Source organism: Drosophila yakuba, chromosome 2R (assembly GCF_016746365.2).
Source record: "Drosophila yakuba strain Tai18E2 chromosome 2R, Prin_Dyak_Tai18E2_2.1, whole genome shotgun sequence".
In the NCBI taxonomy this organism is placed as follows: domain Eukaryota; kingdom Metazoa; phylum Arthropoda; class Insecta; order Diptera; family Drosophilidae; genus Drosophila; species Drosophila yakuba.
The window spans coordinates 12,603,389-12,621,241 of NC_052528.2; the positions used below are offsets into that span (position 1 = coordinate 12,603,389).

Consider the following 17,853-nt stretch of genomic DNA (forward strand, 5'->3'; position numbering starts at 1 on the left):
AAAACTTACAATTTTAACAAATATTTTACGTTGAGCGTATTACCCTGTTTCAAAATATTTTAATTATTTATTTATTCCCGAAATGTATATTTTTCTTATATTTGCTTGGCTTAGATTCGTGTTAGTTTCGCGTGAGTTTTTAATGTTTTCCCAAGTTTTAGTCCCCTGGAATCCACGCCTGTAGCGGCCTACGCATCCGTCGGAATCCGAAAACCTACGCTGGCCTGGCTTTAACTTTTTGCCTTTTGCGAAGGCGTCGCTGGCTCTCGCTCGCACCAACGGCCGAAAGCCCACTAAAAACGCTTCTGCCGGCGCCGCTGCCGCCGCTTTCAGCCGGCAGCGCACAGATAGTCGGTCGAAAGCAGCTCCAGACGCGATCAGTACGTTTTGAGTTGTGCTTCGCGACGGTTGGTGATCTTAAAAGTGCTCCGAACACGAACAGTGCCCGCAGTCTCTCGGTTTTGGTGTTATTTTTTGTGGCTCTGCATCTGTAATTGTATCTGTATCTCGATCGGCTCCAACCCGCTGCATCCGTAACTCTCTCCCCCTCCCAAGTGCGTGTGTGTGTGTGTGTGTGAGCGAGAGTGCTAAGCTTTTTGCTCACACGTCTAACGGTTGCCAAAGTGTGCGTATTGGTGCCTTAACTTGAACCACGGGTCGCATGTTCGTGTGCGTCTAATAAATATATTTAAAAATAAGCATTTCGACATACCGTCGTGGAAATTATGTGACACACACCAGTCCAAATACCAACAAGCACGTCCCATTCATTAGCGCGTTAATATTAAAAAGCCATCCGAGTGCCAAAAGCAACGAAGCGAGCAATAATTGTGATTAATAACAACGAAACAAACGAATTTCGACCGCAAATTAGCCGCATAAGGCCATTCAAATAGCAATAGTCCAGCCAGGTGCACTACTCACGGCACCCAAACGGTGATTACCTCATCTGTGTCAGCGCTCCGCCAGCAAAATGGTATCAAAAAGCAATAAAAAGAAACAAGTGTCTCAGCAGCAGCAATCGCAGCCGCAGCAGCAGCAGCAGACGTCTACGTCGACGCCGCCAGCCACATCGACCACAACATCGACGTCGTCGTCGGAGGCCACGAAGCTTACCAAAAAATTGGGTCCCGATGCGTTCGCCACTCTGACCACCAGCAACAGCTCCAGTTCCATGCAACACGAATCGGTGACCTATGGCGGTGATCCTGTCGTTGCCAGCACTTCGGGTACTTCTCTGCCAGCGGCTGGAGTGAGGAGCTACAGCAGTCGGAGCCAGAGCAAGAGCAAGGCTTCCCAGTCGCATTCCTCATACACAGAGCAATCTCAGTCCCAGCTGCAGTCCGAGCAGTACAGCAGCAAGATCTCGCGGGATTATGCCAATCAGAAGATCATATCATCGATTGATCTGCTCGAAAGTGAAAAGAAGGATCCCGTATTCTCGGTGCCCATCGAAGTGGTGGAGATCACAACGCCCACGCTTTCCATCTCCGCCAGCGGGGGCAGTGTCTCGAAAATGTTCACATCCTCGTCGATGTCTTCCAGCCAACAGCAACAGCAGGCCAGTAGCTCCAGCTCGTACTTCCAAGCCACAACCAGTTCCAGCCAGAGCGCCAACGAAACGCTGATTGCCAGCGAGAGAGCCGATACGGCTACCGGTATGACATCATCCGTACCGAGGAAACAGGTTGGCTTCGATACAGACACCAAGACAGTGACAAACGCCACCACCAGCAGCAGCAGCAACATCAACAGCAGCAGCAGTACAAGCACAAACATCAACATCAACACCAGCGGCAGCCGCAGCAGCAGCAGCAATTTGAGCGAATCTCAGAGCGTGCCAAAGCTGCCAATGAGCGGAACAGCTGATGCTCCCGCATCGGTGACGTCACAAGGCTACCCCGAACCGGTTGCCGCGTCGTCTGGCGCGACCACAACAAAGGCGACGTCATCGACGCGACGCAACGATAAACTAGAAGTGGCCAGTGCTAACACAGCTGTTGATAGTGCTACGTCATCGTCGTCGATGGTCGACCAGAGGTCCAGCAAAGAGGTCAGCGAAAGTTCAGTGCTGAAGAGCTCCACCAGCAGCAAGCAATCGAAGACTTCGTCCAAGAAGGAGGTGTATGATGTGAAGACCAAAACCTGGACAGAGTACTGCGATGGCAGCTCTCAGGGACCCAGTAAGACACGGCCGACCTTCGAGCGGTATGTCAGCAAGGAATCCGATGGCAGCTCCAAAGTAACGTACAAGAAGAAGATATACGACAGGCGCAACAATCGGTGGCGCGTGGTAGACGAACGGACGGTGGACAGCACCGCCGACACGGGCTATCCCGAAATAGTCGATGATGTCATTAACACAACAAGAACCACATACACCACCAAGGTGTACGACACGAAGCTCGGCAAGTGGACTGTTGTGGACGAGAAGTCGTTCACTGATACGAAAGCTTTTGTGCCCAATGACATTGCTCGTGAAATCGAGAAAGATAATACCGATGTTGCAAACATAACGACTACAACGGAGGTGACGAAGGTAAGTCGGTGATTGTGCGTGCCTGCGTATGGGCGTTCGTTGGACTCTCCCAAATGCCATCGAACACTTCGGTGGGTGTGTGTTCCCGTTTGATACTAAGGTATTTTTTAATTAGATTTTCGATGCGAGCATCAACGACTGGCGCGTTCTGGATGAGAAGGTGCACACGGATGTTATTGAGAAGATCGTAGAGGCTCCCAAAAAGACCATTTACGTGGACGAGTTTGTGGAGATTGAGAAGAACACTTCGATTTCTGAGAACAACGAAAACATAACCCTGAACTTGAATGAGACATCGAAACACAAAAATATTACCGAAAATATTTATGATGAAATCGATTATGTGCGCACTGATAAGCAACGCCTAAACGACTCAAGAACCGTAAGTAGATTAGTTAGGCAACGAAACTAACATTTCTATAAAACTAGGTTATTAGTTCTGAAAAATGCGGTTTTGTTTATCAAAGCTCAAATAGTACAGCTTACTAATAATTTCTTTTGCTTTTGTTATTAGCGAGGAGTTGTAAAAAACAAGTCAACAACACATAGTGAAAGATGCATTTGTGAAATCTGCACATGCGGGTATGATTCAGTGTCCTCGTTCATAAGTTGTTATCCTGATAGCATTTTTATTTTAGGCGACACCATTGCTCAAGCAGTACAACGAAATCTACAGAAAATACTGTTATTCAAACCGATGGTAAGTGTACGAGTACACATAATAAATTATATTATATTAAATTATATTATTAACCCTTTGAAGTTCTTACAGATAACGTTGACGAAGCATATACAAGGATACGTACAAATACATGGTCGAAAAAAGATAATGGAAACATTCCAAAGCAAAACGAAGACATTCTAGTGGACTATATTGTCATTAAGAAGCCGGAAGATAACTTAAGACCAGAGGGAGACTTTATTGTTCCTCCGAAGGAGCCATACAAGCCGGGAGAAAAACGTGAAAAGATTGTGCATTCCGACAACCTTCGTACAGAAGGAGAAATGACTTTTGTAGAGAGGGAGGAATATCAATATACCGTTCGTCCGGGCTATGTTAAGCCCACAGATAATCTAAAGCCAGAAGGCGAGTTTTACAGTCCAGAAAAACCTAGGTACCAACCAGGAGATCGGCCTTCTCAAGTGCGACACACAGATAATCTAAAGCCAGAAGGCGAATTTTACACGCCGGAGAAACCGGGATACGCTCCAGCCGATCGCCCCATACAAAAAAGGCCGGTGGATAACCTCAAGCCAGAGGGCGAATTCGCATCCCCAGAAAAACCCAAATACACCCCCGCTGAAAGACCTGAAAAAATTATAAGAAGTGATAACTTGCGAACTGAAGGGGAAATGACATTTGTAGAGCGAGAGGAATATCAATATGTTTCACGACCGGGACAAGTCAAGCCAACGGATAACTTAAGACCAGAGGGTCAATTTTATAGTCCTGAAAAGACAAGTTATCGCCCTGGCGAACGTCCATCTCAAGTGCGTCCAGTTGATAACCTTAAACCAGAAGGTGAATTTTATACTCCCGAAAGACCAGGATTTCAACCTGCGGAAAGGCCAGTTCAAAAGAAACCGGATGACAATCTTAAACCAGAAGGGGAATTCGAAAGGCCAGAGAAACAAATTTACAAGCCGGCCGATAAAACTGAAAGAATAATTCGGACAGATAATCTTCGTACGGAAGGAGAAATGGCATTTGTAGAGAGAGAAGAATATCAATATGTGGAACGTCCTGACCAGGTTAAACCATCGGACAATCTTAAGCCAGAAGGAGAATTCTACAGTCCTGAGAAACCTAAATACAAGCCTGGTGAAAGACCTTCCCAGGTTAGGCCAGAAGATAATCTGAGACCAGAGGGCGAATTCTACACACCGGAAAAGCCAGGATTCAGGCCTGCTGAGAGGCCCGAGCAAAAGAAACCACAGGACAACCTTAAACCCGAGGGCGAATTCTACAGTCCCGAAAAACCAAAGTACAAGCCCGGCGAAAGACCTTCCCAGGTTAGGCCAGAAGATAATCTGAGACCAGAAGGCGAATTCTACACACCGGAAAAGCCAGGATTCAGGCCTGCTGAGAGGCCACAGCAAAAAAAACCATCGGACAATCTTAAGCCTGAAGGAGAATTCTACAGTCCCGAGAAACCAAAATACAAACCTGGTGAAAGACCTTCCCAGGTTAGGCCAGAAGATAATCTGAGACCAGAGGGTGAATTCTACACACCGGAAAAGCCAGGATTCAGACCTGCTGAGAGGCCGGAACAAAAGAAACCACTGGACAATCTTAAACCCGAGGGCGAATTCTACAGTCCCGAGAAACCCGAGTACAAGCCCGGCGAAAGACCTTCCCAGGTTAGGCCAGAAGATAACCTCAGACCAGAGGGTGAATTCTACACACCGGAAAAGCCAGGATTCAGGCCTGCTGAAAGACCAGTACAGAAAAAGCCACAGGACAACTTAAAGCCGGAAGGCGAATTCGTGAAGCCTCAGAAACAAGTTTACAAGCCGGCCGATAAAACTGAAAGAATTATTCGGAAAGATAATCTTCGTACGGAAGGAGAAATGACGTTTGTAGAGAGGGAAGAATATCAATATGTGGTACGTCCGGATCAGGTTAAACCATCGGACAATCTTAAGCCAGAAGGAGAATTCTACAGTCCTGAGAAACCTAAATACAAGCCTGGTGAAAGACCTTCCCAGGTTAGGCCAGAAGATAATCTGAGACCAGAGGGCGAATTCTACACACCTGAAAAGCCAGGATTCAGGCCTGCTGAGAGGCCCGAGCAAAAGAAACCAGAGGACAACCTTAAACCCGAGGGCGAATTCTACAGTCCCGAAAAACCAAAGTACAAGCCCGGCGAAAGACCTTCCCAGGTTAGGCCAGAAGATAATCTGAGACCAGAAGGCGAATTCTACACACCGGAAAAGCCAGGATTCAGGCCTGCTGAGAGGCCGGAACAAAAGAAACCACAGGACAATCTTAAACCCGAGGGCGAATTCTACAGTCCCGAGAAACCCAAGTACAAGCCCGGCGAAAGACCTTCCCAGGTTAGGCCAGAAGATAACCTCAGACCAGAGGGTGAATTCTACACACCGGAAAAGCCAGGATTCAGGCCTGCTGAAAGACCAGTACAGAAAAAGCCACAGGACAACTTAAAGCCGGAAGGCGAATTCGTGAAGCCTGAGAAACAAGTTTACAAGCCGGCCGATAAAACTGAAAGAATTATTCGGAAAGATAATCTTCGTACGGAAGGAGAAATGACGTTTGTAGAGAGGGAAGAATATCAATATGTGGTACGTCCGGATCAGGTTAAACCATCGGACAATCTTAAGCCAGAAGGAGAATTCTACAGTCCTGAGAAACCTAAATACAAGCCTGGTGAAAGACCTTCCCAGGTTAGGCCAGAAGATAATCTGAGACCAGAAGGCGAATTCTACACACCGGAAAAACCAGGATTCAGGCCTGCTGAAAGACCAGTACAGAAAAAGCCACAGGACAACCTTAAGCCGGAAGGCGAATTCGTGAAGCCTGAGAAACAAGTTTACAAGCCGGCCGATAAAACTGAAAGAATTATTCGGAAAGATAATCTTCGTACGGAAGGAGAAATGACGTTTGTAGAGAAGGAAGAATATCAATATGTGGTACGTCCGGATCAGGTTAAACCATCGGACAATCTTAAGCCAGAAGGAGAATTCTACAGTCCTGAGAAACCTAAATACAAGCCTGGTGAAAGACCTTCCCAGGTTAGGCCAGAAGATAATCTGAGACCAGAAGGCGAATTCTACACACCGGAAAAGCCAGGATTCAGGCCTGCTGAGAGGCCAGAGCAAAAGAAACCAGAGGACAACCTTAAACCCGAGGGCGAATTCTACAGTCCCGAAAAACCAAAGTACAAGCCCGGCGAAAGACCTTCCCAGGTTAGGCCAGAAGATAATCTGAGACCAGAAGGCGAATTCTACACACCGGAAAAGCCAGGATTCAGGCCTGCTGAGAGGCCCGAGCAAAAGAAACCACAGGACAACCTTAAACCCGAGGGCGAATTCTACAGTCCCGAAAAACCAAAGTACAAGCCCGGCGAAAGACCTTCCCAGGTTAGGCCAGAAGATAATCTGAGACCAGAAGGCGAATTCTACACACCGGAAAAGCCAGGATTCAGGCCTGCTGAGAGGCCCGAGCAAAAGAAACCACAGGACAACCTTAAACCCGAGGGCGAATTCTACAGTCCCGAAAAACCAAAGTACAAGCCCGGCGAAAGACCTTCCCAGGTTAGGCCAGAAGATAATCTAAGACCAGAAGGCGAATTCTATACACCGGAAAAACCAGGATTCAGGCCTGCTGAAAGACCAGTACAGAAAAAGCCACAGGACAACTTAAAGCCGGAAGGCGAATTCGTGAAGCCTGAGAAACAAGTTTACAAGCCGGCCGATAAAACTGAAAGAATTATTCGGAAAGATAATCTTCGTACGGAAGGAGAAATGACGTTTGTAGAGAGGGAAGAATATCAATATGTGGTACGTCCGGATCAGGTTAAACCATCGGACAATCTTAAGCCAGAAGGAGAATTCTATAGTCCCGAGAAACCTAAATACAAGCCTGGCGAGAGACCTTCCCAGGTTAGGCCAGAAGATAATCTGAGACCAGAGGGCGAATTCTACACACCGGAAAAGCCAGGATTCAGGCCTGCTGAGAGGCCCGAGCAAAAGAAACCACAGGACAACCTTAAACTCGAGGGCGAATTCTACAGTCCCGAAAAACCAAAGTACAAGCCCGGCGAAAGACCTTCCCAGGTTAGGCCAGAAGATAATCTGAGACCAGAAGGCGAATTCTACACACCGGAAAAGCCAGGATTCAGGCCTGCTGAGAGGCCAGAGCAAAAGAAACCAGAGGACAACCTTAAACCCGAGGGCGAATTCTACAGTCCCGAAAAACCAAAGTACAAGCCCGGCGAAAGACCTTCCCAGGTTAGGCCAGAAGATAATCTGAGACCAGAAGGCGAATTCTACACACCGGAAAAGCCAGGATTCAGGCCTGCTGAGAGGCCAGAGCAAAAGAAACCAGAGGACAACCTTAAACCCGAGGGCGAATTCTACAGTCCCGAAAAACCAAAGTACAAGCCCGGCGAAAGACCTTCCCAGGTTAGGCCAGAAGATAATCTGAGACCAGAAGGCGAATTCTACACACCGGAAAAGCCAGGATTCAGGCCTGCTGAGAGGCCGGAACAAAAGAAACCACAGGACAATCTTAAACCCGAGGGCGAATTCTACAGTCCCGAGAAACCCAAGTACAAGCCCGGCGAAAGACCTTCCCAGGTTAGGCCAGAAGATAACCTCAGACCAGAGGGTGAATTCTACACACCGGAAAAGCCAGGATTCAGGCCTGCTGAAAGACCAGTACAGAAAAAGCCACAGGACAACTTAAAGCCGGAAGGCGAATTCGTGAAGCCTGAGAAACAAGTTTACAAGCCGGCCGATAAAACTGAAAGAATTATTCGGAAAGATAATCTTCGTACGGAAGGAGAAATGACGTTTGTAGAGAGGGAAGAATATCAATATGTGGTACGTCCGGATCAGGTTAAACCATCGGACAATCTTAAGCCAGAAGGAGAATTCTATAGTCCCGAGAAACCTAAATACAAGCCTGGCGAGAGACCTTCCCAGGTTAGGCCAGAAGATAATCTGAGACCAGAGGGCGAATTCTACACACCGGAAAAGCCAGGATTCAGGCCTGCTGAGAGGCCCGAGCAAAAGAAACCACAGGACAACCTTAAACCCGAGGGCGAATTCTACAGTCCCGAAAAACCAAAGTACAAGCCCGGCGAAAGACCTTCCCAGGTTAGGCCAGAAGATAATCTGAGACCAGAAGGCGAATTCTACACACCGGAAAAGCCAGGATTCAGGCCTGCTGAGAGGCCAGAGCAAAAGAAACCAGAGGACAACCTTAAACCCGAGGGCGAATTCTACAGTCCCGAAAAACCAAAGTACAAGCCCGGCGAAAGACCTTCCCAGGTTAGGCCAGAAGATAATCTGAGACCAGAAGGCGAATTCTACACACCGGAAAAGCCAGGATTCAGGCCTGCTGAGAGGCCAGAGCAAAAGAAACCAGAGGACAACCTTAAACCCGAGGGCGAATTCTACAGTCCCGAAAAACCAAAGTACAAGCCCGGCGAAAGACCTTCCCAGGTTAGGCCAGAAGATAATCTGAGACCAGAAGGCGAATTCTACACACCGGAAAAGCCAGGATTCAGGCCTGCTGAGAGGCCGGAACAAAAGAAACCACAGGACAATCTTAAACCCGAGGGCGAATTCTACAGTCCCGAGAAACCCAAGTACAAGCCCGGCGAAAGACCTTCCCAGGTTAGGCCAGAAGATAACCTCAGACCAGAGGGTGAATTCTACACACCGGAAAAGCCAGGATTCAGGCCTGCTGAAAGACCAGTACAGAAAAAGCCACAGGACAACTTAAAGCCGGAAGGCGAATTCGTGAAGCCTGAGAAACAAGTTTACAAGCCGGCCGATAAAACTGAAAGAATTATTCGGAAAGATAATCTTCGTACGGAAGGAGAAATGACGTTTGTAGAGAGGGAAGAATATCAATATGTGGTACGTCCGGATCAGGTTAAACCATCGGACAATCTTAAGCCAGAAGGAGAATTCTATAGTCCCGAGAAACCTAAATACAAGCCTGGCGAGAGACCTTCCCAGGTTAGGCCAGAAGATAATCTGAGACCAGAGGGCGAATTCTACACACCGGAAAAGCCAGGATTCAAGCCTGCTGAGAGGCCCGAGCAAAAGAAACCACAGGACAACCTTAAACCCGAGGGCGAATTCTACAGTCCCGAAAAACCAAAGTACAAGCCCGGCGAAAGACCTTCCCAGGTTAGGCCAGAAGATAATCTGAGACCAGAAGGCGAATTCTACACACCGGAAAAGCCAGGATTCAGGCCTGCTGAGAGGCCGGAACAAAAGAAACCACAGGACAATCTTAAACCCGAGGGCGAATTCTACAGTCCAGAGAAGCCTAAGTACAAGCCCGGCGAAAGACCTTCTCAGGTTAGGCCAGAAGATAATCTAAGACCAGAAGGCGAATTCTACACACCGGAAAAACCAGGATTCAGGCCTGCTGAAAGACCAGTACAGAAAAAGCCACAGGACACTTTAAAGCCGGAAGGCGAATTCGTGAAGCCTGAGAAACAAGTTTACAAGCCGGCCGATAAAACTGAAAGAATTATTCGGAAAGATAATCTTCGTACGGAAGGAGAAATGACGTTTGTAGAGAGGGAAGAATATCAATATGTGGTACGTCCTGATCAGGTTAAACCATCGGACAATCTTAAGCCAGAAGGAGAATTCTATAGTCCCGAGAAACCTAAATACAAGCCTGGCGAGAGACCTTCCCAGGTTAGGCCAGAAGATAATCTGAGACCAGAAGGCGAATTCTACACACCGGAAAAGCCAGGATTCAGACCTGCTGAGAGGCCGGAACAAAAGAAACCACAGGACAACCTTAAACCCGAGGGCGAATTCTACAGTCCAGAGAAGCCTAAGTATAAGCCCGGCGAAAGACCTTCTCAGGTTAGGCCAGAAGATAATCTAAGACCAGAAGGCGAATTCTACACACCGGAAAAACCAGGATTCAGGCCTGCTGAAAGACCAGTACAGAAAAAACCACAGGACAACTTAAAGCCGGAAGGCGAATTCGTGAAGCCTGAGAAACAAGTTTACAAGCCGGCCGATAAAACTGAAAGAATTATTCGGAAAGATAATCTTCGTACGGAAGGAGAAATGACGTTTGTAGAGAGGGAAGAATATCAATATGTGGTACGTCCTGATCAGGTTAAACCATCGGACAATCTTAAGCCAGAAGGAGAATTCTACAGTCCTGAGAAACCTAAATACAAGCCTGGTGAAAGACCTTCCCAGGTTAGGCCAGAAGATAATCTGAGACCAGAAGGCGAATTCTACACACCGGAAAAGCCAGGATTTAGACCTGCTGAGAGGCCGGAACAAAAGAAACCACAGGACAACCTTAAACCCGAGGGCGAATTCTACAGTCCAGAGAAGCCTAAGTACAAGCCCGGCGAAAGACCTTCTCAGGTTAGGCCAGAAGATAATCTAAGACCAGAAGGCGAATTCTACACACCGGAAAAACCAGGATTCAGGCCTGCTGAAAGACCAGTACAGAAAAAGCCACAGGACAACTTAAAGCCGGAAGGCGAATTCGTGAAGCCTGAGAAACAAGTTTACAAGCCGGCCGATAAAACTGAAAGAATTATTCAGAAAGATAATCTTCGTACGGAAGGAGAAATGACGTTTGTAGAGAGGGAAGAATATCAATATGTGGTACGTCCTGATCAGGTTAAACCATCAGACAATCTTAAGCCAGAAGGAGAATTCTATAGTCCCGAGAAACCTAAATACAAGCCTGGTGAGAGACCTTCCCAGGTTAGGCCAGAAGATAATCTGAGACCAGAAGGCGAATTCTACACACCGGAAAAGCCAGGATTCAGGCCTGCTGAGAGGCCCGAGCAAAAGAAACCACAGGACAACCTTAAACCCGAGGGCGAATTCTACAGTCCCAAAAAACCAAAGTACAAGCCCGGCGAAAGACCTTCCCAGGTTAGGCCAGAAGATAATCTGAGACCAGAGGGCGAATTCTACACACCGGAAAAGACAGGATTTAGACCTGCTGAGAGGCCGGAACAAAAGAAACCACAGGACAACCTTAAACCCGAGGGCGAATTCTACAGTCCCGAGAAATCCAAGTACAAGCCCGGCGAAAGACCTTCCCAGGTTAGGCCAGAAGATAACCTCAGACCAGAGGGTGAATTCTACACACCGGAAAAGCCAGGATTCAGGCCTGCTGAAAGACCAGTACAGAAAAAGCCACAGGACAACCTTAAGCCGGAAGGCGAATTCGTGAAGCCTGAGAAACAAGTTTACAAGCCGGCCGATAAAACTGAAAGAATTATTCGGAAAGATAATCTTCGTACGGAAGGAGAAATGACGTTTGTAGAGAGGGAAGAATATCAATATGTGGTACGTCCGGATCAGGTTAAACCATCGGACAATCTTAAGCCTGAAGGAGAATTCTACAGTCCCGAGAAACCTAAATACAAACCTGGTGAAAGACCTTCCCAGGTTAGGCCAGAAGATAATCTGAGACCAGAGGGTGAATTCTACACACCGGAAAAGCCAGGATTCAGGCCTGCTGAGAGGCCGGAACAAAAGAAACCACAGGACAATCTTAAGCCCGAGGGCGAATTCTACAGTCCCGAGAAATCAAAGTACAAGCCCGGCGAAAGACCTTCCCAGGTTAGGCCAGAAGATAACCTCAGACCAGAGGGTGAATTCTACACACCGGAAAAGCCAGGATTCAGGCCTGCTGAAAGACCAGTACAGAAAAAGCCACAGGACAACCTTAAGCCGGAAGGCGAATTCGTGAAGCCTGAGAAACAAGTTTACAAGCCGGCCGATAAAACTGAAAGAATTATTCGGAAAGATAATCTTCGTACGGAAGGAGAAATGACGTTTGTAGAGAGGGAAGAATATCAATATGTGGTACGTCCGGATCAGGTTAAACCATCGGACAATCTTAAGCCAGAAGGAGAATTCTACAGTCCTGAGAAACCTAAATACAAGCCTGGTGAAAGACCTTCCCAGGTTAGGCCAGAAGATAATCTGAGACCAGAGGGTGAATTCTACACACCGGAAAAGCCAGGATTCAAGCCTGCTGAGAGGCCGGAACAAAAGAAACCACAGGACAACCTTAAACCCGAGGGTGAATTCTACAATCCCGAGAAACCTAAATACAAGCCTGGTGAGAGACCTTCTCAGGTGAGGCCAGAAGATAATCTGAGACCAGAGGGTGAATTCTACACACCGGAAAAGCCAGGATTTAGACCTGCTGAACGACCTAAACAGAAAAAACCTCATGATCATTTAAAACCAGAGGGCGATATGGTTATACCAGAAAAGGAAAAATATAAGCCTGCCGATAAAGTAACAAGAGTTATTCATAAGGACAACCTTCGCAGTGAAGGAGAAATGACTTTCACGGAAAAAACTGAGTATCACCATATCGTTAGACCCACCCCAGTGAAGCCTGAAGATAACCTGCGAACCTCTGGTAAGTTTTACGTCCCTGAAAAGACCGCTCATACCAATGGTGAACGTCCCGAGCCGGTTAAGCCTAAGGACAATTTGAAACCAGAAGGTATAATGTATACCCCGGAAAAACCGAAATATGAGCCCGCTTCGCGTCCAGAACAGAAGAAATATGCCGACAACTTGAAACCTGAAGGTAAGATGCACATTCCCGAAAAGGATGGGTACCGGCCTGCCGATAAGGTGAAGACGGTTATTAGAAAAGATAATTTAAGAACCGAGGGAGAAATGACATTCACCCAGAAGGAGGAATACCATCATGTTAAACGGCCGGAGCAAGTAAAGCCAAGTGATAACCTAAAAGTCGAAGGTGAATTCTATACACCCAATAAAACCGCCTTTAGGCCTGCTGAGCGACCAATTCAAAAGAGACCAAAAGACAATCTTAAGTCTGAAGGAGAATTTTATAAGAGAACAGACCGAAGCGAGACCGATAGCAAGATCGTTACAGAAACCGTTAAGCGAGAAACGCCAAAACGTCCTGTTGACAATCTAAAGCTAGAAGGGTCTATGACCGTAACCAGAAGAGATGACTATAGAAATACGGCCAAAACAACGGTTGAGAAAGTGCAACGTACTCAAAAAATTAACCACAACAGTTCATCAATTACCTTGGGTAGTGATACTACAATCCGAAAAACTACAAATCAGATGAACTATGTGTCTGGCAAGGACGCTGTCAAACAAGTCGATTCGAATAGTCAAAACCCGGTTGACGGTCTCATTGTTGTATCAACAACAAAAGTAACTACTGTCATAGGAGGGCGTCATAAGAAGGAACCAGAAACCGAGTATGTCAAGAGGCCGGCAAAGGTAAACGTTATAGAAAATGTTGCCAAGAATACTACTACGACAAACATCGAAAACACTCAAAACATTCATAAAGAATCGACGTCTTTGCAAAGAAATCAGAACGTCATAAAAAGTTCTGCCTTAACTACGGAAAGCATCACGGGTACGGATTTATCCAGTACCGCGGTTGAATCTAGTCGTAGACATTTAACCGATAGGAACACTGGCGACATAAGCTCAAGAGTTATTTCCAGTGGATCAGTATCTAATAACGTAACTGGAGAATCATCGTCTCGCGTGATTTCAGGCAGAAATGTTACTAATAACATGACTGAGAACTCGACTTCCCGAGTGGTGTCAGGAAGAAATGTATCCAGTGATGCAATAGGCGAAACCACCACTCGTATTGTATCCGGAAGATCTGCCTCCAATAACATTATCGGCGATACAACAAGCCGTGTTCTGCCTGGCAGCACAGTGGGACATAACATCAGCGAAGATTCAACATCGCGAACGGTCTCAGGGGGTAGAACTTCCACCAACAACATTGTGACTGGAAGCACATCCTCGCATATGACCACTTCAAAGCACTTCCATCACCGAAAGAGTGAATTCTCCTCAGAAGCCGATGTCTCCAACACGGTCTTCCATCGCAAAAACATAACCACCGATTCGAATGCGGCCAATGGCAGCCTAACGTCCAATGGAAAGATGCAGCGCAAGAGCATACTGAATCTACACGAGCAGCCCTCGAGCACCACCACCTATGGTGGAGAGCGTCAGAGTTACAGCAGCATCCATCGCCAAAACCGGGACTCTGACGCTAATGCAACTTTTACGACCGAGCGTCGTACCTGCAACGTACACAAAGAGAACAGGGAGCACAACGTGAAGAACTCATCCTCAATGACCCGCATAATTTCTGGTGGGGCCACCGGTTCGAATGCCGAACGGTCAACGGTGGCACGCAGCCAAGTTTCGGGTGGTGGCGGCATTGATTTTTCGTCTCAATCTCATTCCCACAGCGGAAGCCATACCAGCCGTCACCGAGGAAATCAGCAGGTGTCCAGCTTAGGCGGTGGCATCGATTTTCCCTCCTACAGTGCACATGGCCACACGGAGCGTGTGGTCACCCGGCGAGGAAATCAGTCCTCAATTAGTCTGGGCAATGAAAAGTTCACCGGCTCCAGTTTGTACAAGAGCGAATACATAACTGCCCCAAAAACGACGTGTGCTGTGCATAAGATTAAACAAGGTGCATTCCAACATACAAGGAGTACTCAAGAACACAAGTTCTTCAAGACCTCAAACTAATATAGCCCGACTACGAGTATATACATATCCTTTGCTTTACTAATACAGATATCCCATATTAATGATAGGCTAAGCTTCCATGACAATATACGTTTTATACAATATACAAACCAATCCGAAAATGAAGATTAACAATAAAGACAACATTCTTGAATCGACGACTTTGACTTTCTTTGCACCAATAAGGGTTTTTTGGGATCAACTGGAGATGATGTCTTTATTGAGAGTTTAAAAGATGCTAGTGTCGTTTTAAGGGCTAGTATGTAAAGGTAACTGTATATTTAAACGTTAAAAAAATCCGCTCGGCTACATATAAACAATGAGTTCTATCTATAACATACTCATACACTTTGTTTTGTTTTGCATTTGTATAATGGTGTACATTTGCAGTTTATCGTTTTACTCTTTTCAATTTGTCTATATCTTATAATGCATATTAACACAATAAATATTTCTCTTCTCATATTCGTACATACTTATGTATATTTATATAATCATCTTTTCTCTTAATTTATTTATTTTGTATATCATAAATCAATATTACTTTCGTTTGGAAGACATTTTTTCGCTTGTTTGGAAGACTTGCGTTTCGTTTCTTACAGACTAACATTATTGTTTTATAATTTCGTTTCGCATGTATGATATTATTAACTCAATCTTCGACATTTTGGACACAGCCAAATGATGACAAAGCATCTGGAAGACTTGCCATGTCCAAAAGTGTCGAGTATCATAAATAAAAATATTTTCATTTGATAGTTTACATTCAATTTAAAATGGAAGACCGATTTCGAATGCGTTTATCAGGGCATTGCCCGAATCGTAGATACCAATAACCCCGAAGAGCACACCGAGCCCAATGATGAGGTAGTCTTTGGCTATTTCCTTCTGATCGAGCAGGTGTCCCTTGATCTTGATGTGGAAATAGCAAGGCCAGATAAAGCTGAGCATTGTGCCAGTGAAGCTGCCAATGAAACCCATCAGAATGGAAAAGTGGGGAATGAAGATGGCCATCAGTATGGTGGACACAATGACGCCGACGCGGAAGCCCAGACCCCAAACCTTCAGTTCCCCGTCCAGATTCCAGATGGTTGGAAATTTTGTCTTTGGCGGACCTCTAAAGAAATTGCGCTCGAGCAACTCACAGGCAGCATAGTATGGCAAGGGGTAGCTTAGAAGGGCCTTGATGACCAGGAAGAAGTTAACCATGCCTTTGAAGCCCTGCGAGTGCAGATTGTTGGTGATCACCTGTTGCGTGTCGTTCTGGAAGGTCAGAAAGCAGATATACCCGAATCCTGCCTTAAACACGGCAGCCGCTATGTGAGACCAGTCCAGCATCCAGTTAAATTTGGAGCGGTCGATCATGTTGCCCTCGAGCGTGGGCAGGAATATCTGCGAGGTGTAGGAGAAGACGATCACGCCCAGTGAGATCGGAAAGTTCTCCATGTCGATGCTGAATCGGACCTTGGACCAACCCCAATCGCCAATCTGGAGCAGGCAATAGCCCAGTATCACGGCGTTTATCACGATGTGCGACATTGTGCACCAGAACGAGAGCGTTGATACCATTTTCAGCGACTTGAGGAAACCCATGGGCAGCAGAAATATGCCCACGAACAGCATCCAGGAACGCGAGTCAAATGAGCCCTGTGGATACGTTCCGGCCAATAGATCGCCGCACACCACCACGTACAGAATGCAGGTCATCAGAAGCTCGATGAGCTGGGCAATGCTCACTGCCCGGGCGCCCAATTTGGGTCCAAAACATACCTTGGCTATGGCCACATAACTGTCGCGCACTCTCACCATTTGTCCCGTTGCCGGATCCGGTTCGTATAGACACTGCACCAGGACCTTGCCCGTGTAGCAGCAGATGTGTGCTATTCCCACCATGGCCACGATGGCCCAATAGCCGCCATGGAGCACGGCGAAGGGTAGCGATACAATGAACATGCCCTGAATGGCGTTGGTCACGTTCCAGGCCGCCTGGAACTCGTCGATTTTGCAGCCGCCGCCACCTTCTCCCTCGCATACAAATGAGCTTCCCTCGGAGGCGATGCTACCTTGCCTGCGGAATATGGAATATTGCGTTTAGCTAAATAGTTTACCTCCACCTATGTACTTCTATGATGAACCCACCTAAAGCCGTCCGTTTGCTGATACCTGCCGTCGTACTCATTGAAGGATGTGCTCTGGTACTCGTTCCTGTACTCGCCATCACCCTCGCCCTCGCCATCGTTCGTCCAGCTACCGGCGTTCCGGAACGGATTCGAGCTCATCTCGGTGGTGTCTCCGCCGTCCATGCCCGCCTCCATGGCCTTGTGCTGGGCCTGCTGGCTGTGGTGGTGCTGCTGGGCGGTGCTCCCCGGCGGTTGCTCGTAGTCCTTGCGCTCTGGAATTTGCTGTCGGGCCGTTTGCACGGCCACATTGAGTATGTTTCTCAGGGGCGGCAATGGCGTGGCTTTCAATTTGGCTATGAATGACATGTTGGATGCTGGCTACTAGCGGCCCTGATGATGCTGGAATGGCTTATGGCGGTGGTGGTAGTAGTGGTATTGGTGGTATTGGTGGTGGTGCTGGTGCTGGGGGTGGTATTGGCCTGATGGCGGCGGCTGCGGTGGCGTCAAGAAGGCGTGCGAAGTAGTGTATCGATTTTATCAGAATTTTCTTTTAACAATTTCGTTGGCCTCCAGGTTCCGCAATGGTACTCGAATTTCTCTACTACTTGTGGTCACATGAGGATTAACAATCTAGAAAATAAAACTGAATTTTGACTCAGATTTTGCTTTTGATTGGGACAACTTGGCGCCCTTGTGCGAATGGAGCGCGTTTATCATGCGATTCTCGGATACTTGCACATCCTGCTCACTCGAATCTCGAAGTTCAGATTCAAAAGCGATCTGAAACTGCCGTAATCGATGCGGAAAATAGTGGAAAAAGTCGTTCGAAATTTATGTAACGTGGGAAATCTTTGGCCGTGCGAATGGGAAAAGAAAATCTTTGCACTCCAACCTGACGGAACTGGCAGTGCGCAG

At 47.1% G+C, this 17,853-nt stretch overlaps 2 protein-coding genes across 3 annotated transcripts; one reads left to right on the plus strand and one right to left on the minus strand.

The window, feature by feature from the left end:
* The first annotated feature begins 389 nt into the window (after positions 1-389).
* On the plus strand, positions 390-14,976 carry LOC6530346 (titin). 2 transcript variants are annotated; one of them, XM_039371948.2, is made up of 5 exons: positions 390-2,539; positions 2,655-2,921; positions 3,054-3,121; positions 3,178-3,239; positions 3,303-14,976. In XM_039371948.2, exons 1-5 carry the CDS (start codon positions 974-976, stop codon positions 14,816-14,818), a joined length of 13,479 nt encoding a protein of 4,492 aa, XP_039227882.2. In that variant the 5' UTR covers positions 390-973; the 3' UTR covers positions 14,819-14,976. The 2 variants fall into 2 exon arrangements, with proteins under 2 accessions (XP_039227882.2, XP_039227883.2); XM_039371949.2 differs by having other exon boundaries at positions 3,312-14,976.
* A 40-nt stretch (positions 14,977-15,016) lies between these two features.
* LOC6530347 (vesicular inhibitory amino acid transporter) lies at positions 15,017-17,824 on the minus strand. Its single transcript, XM_002091238.3, has 2 exons — positions 16,958-17,824; positions 15,017-16,886 (listed from the first exon to the last, which is right to left on the minus strand). The coding sequence occupies exons 1-2, from the start codon at positions 17,302-17,304 to the stop codon at positions 15,590-15,592; spliced, it is 1,644 nt and encodes a 547-aa protein (XP_002091274.1). The 5' UTR covers positions 17,305-17,824; the 3' UTR covers positions 15,017-15,589.
* Positions 17,825-17,853: the final 29 nt, after the last annotated feature.

Bases quoted from the DNA above. Each gene is read 5' to 3' on its own strand.
- LOC6530346 (XM_039371948.2), top strand. From the start codon at position 974: ATGGTATCAAAAAGCAATAAAAAGAAACAAGTGTCTCAGCAGCAGCAA. The intron at 2,540-2,654 runs GTAAGTCGGTGA...TTTTTTAATTAG, and splicing joins CTACAACGGAGGTGACGAAG to ATTTTCGATGCGAGCATCAA. The intron at 3,122-3,177 runs GTATGATTCAGT...TTTTTATTTTAG, and splicing joins TGTGAAATCTGCACATGCGG to GCGACACCATTGCTCAAGCA.
- LOC6530347 (XM_002091238.3), bottom strand. From the start codon at position 17,304: ATGTCATTCATAGCCAAATTGAAAGCCACGCCATTGCCGCCCCTGAGA. The intron at 16,887-16,957 runs GTGGGTTCATCA...CATATTCCGCAG, and splicing joins CAGCAAACGGACGGCTTTAG to GCAAGGTAGCATCGCCTCCG.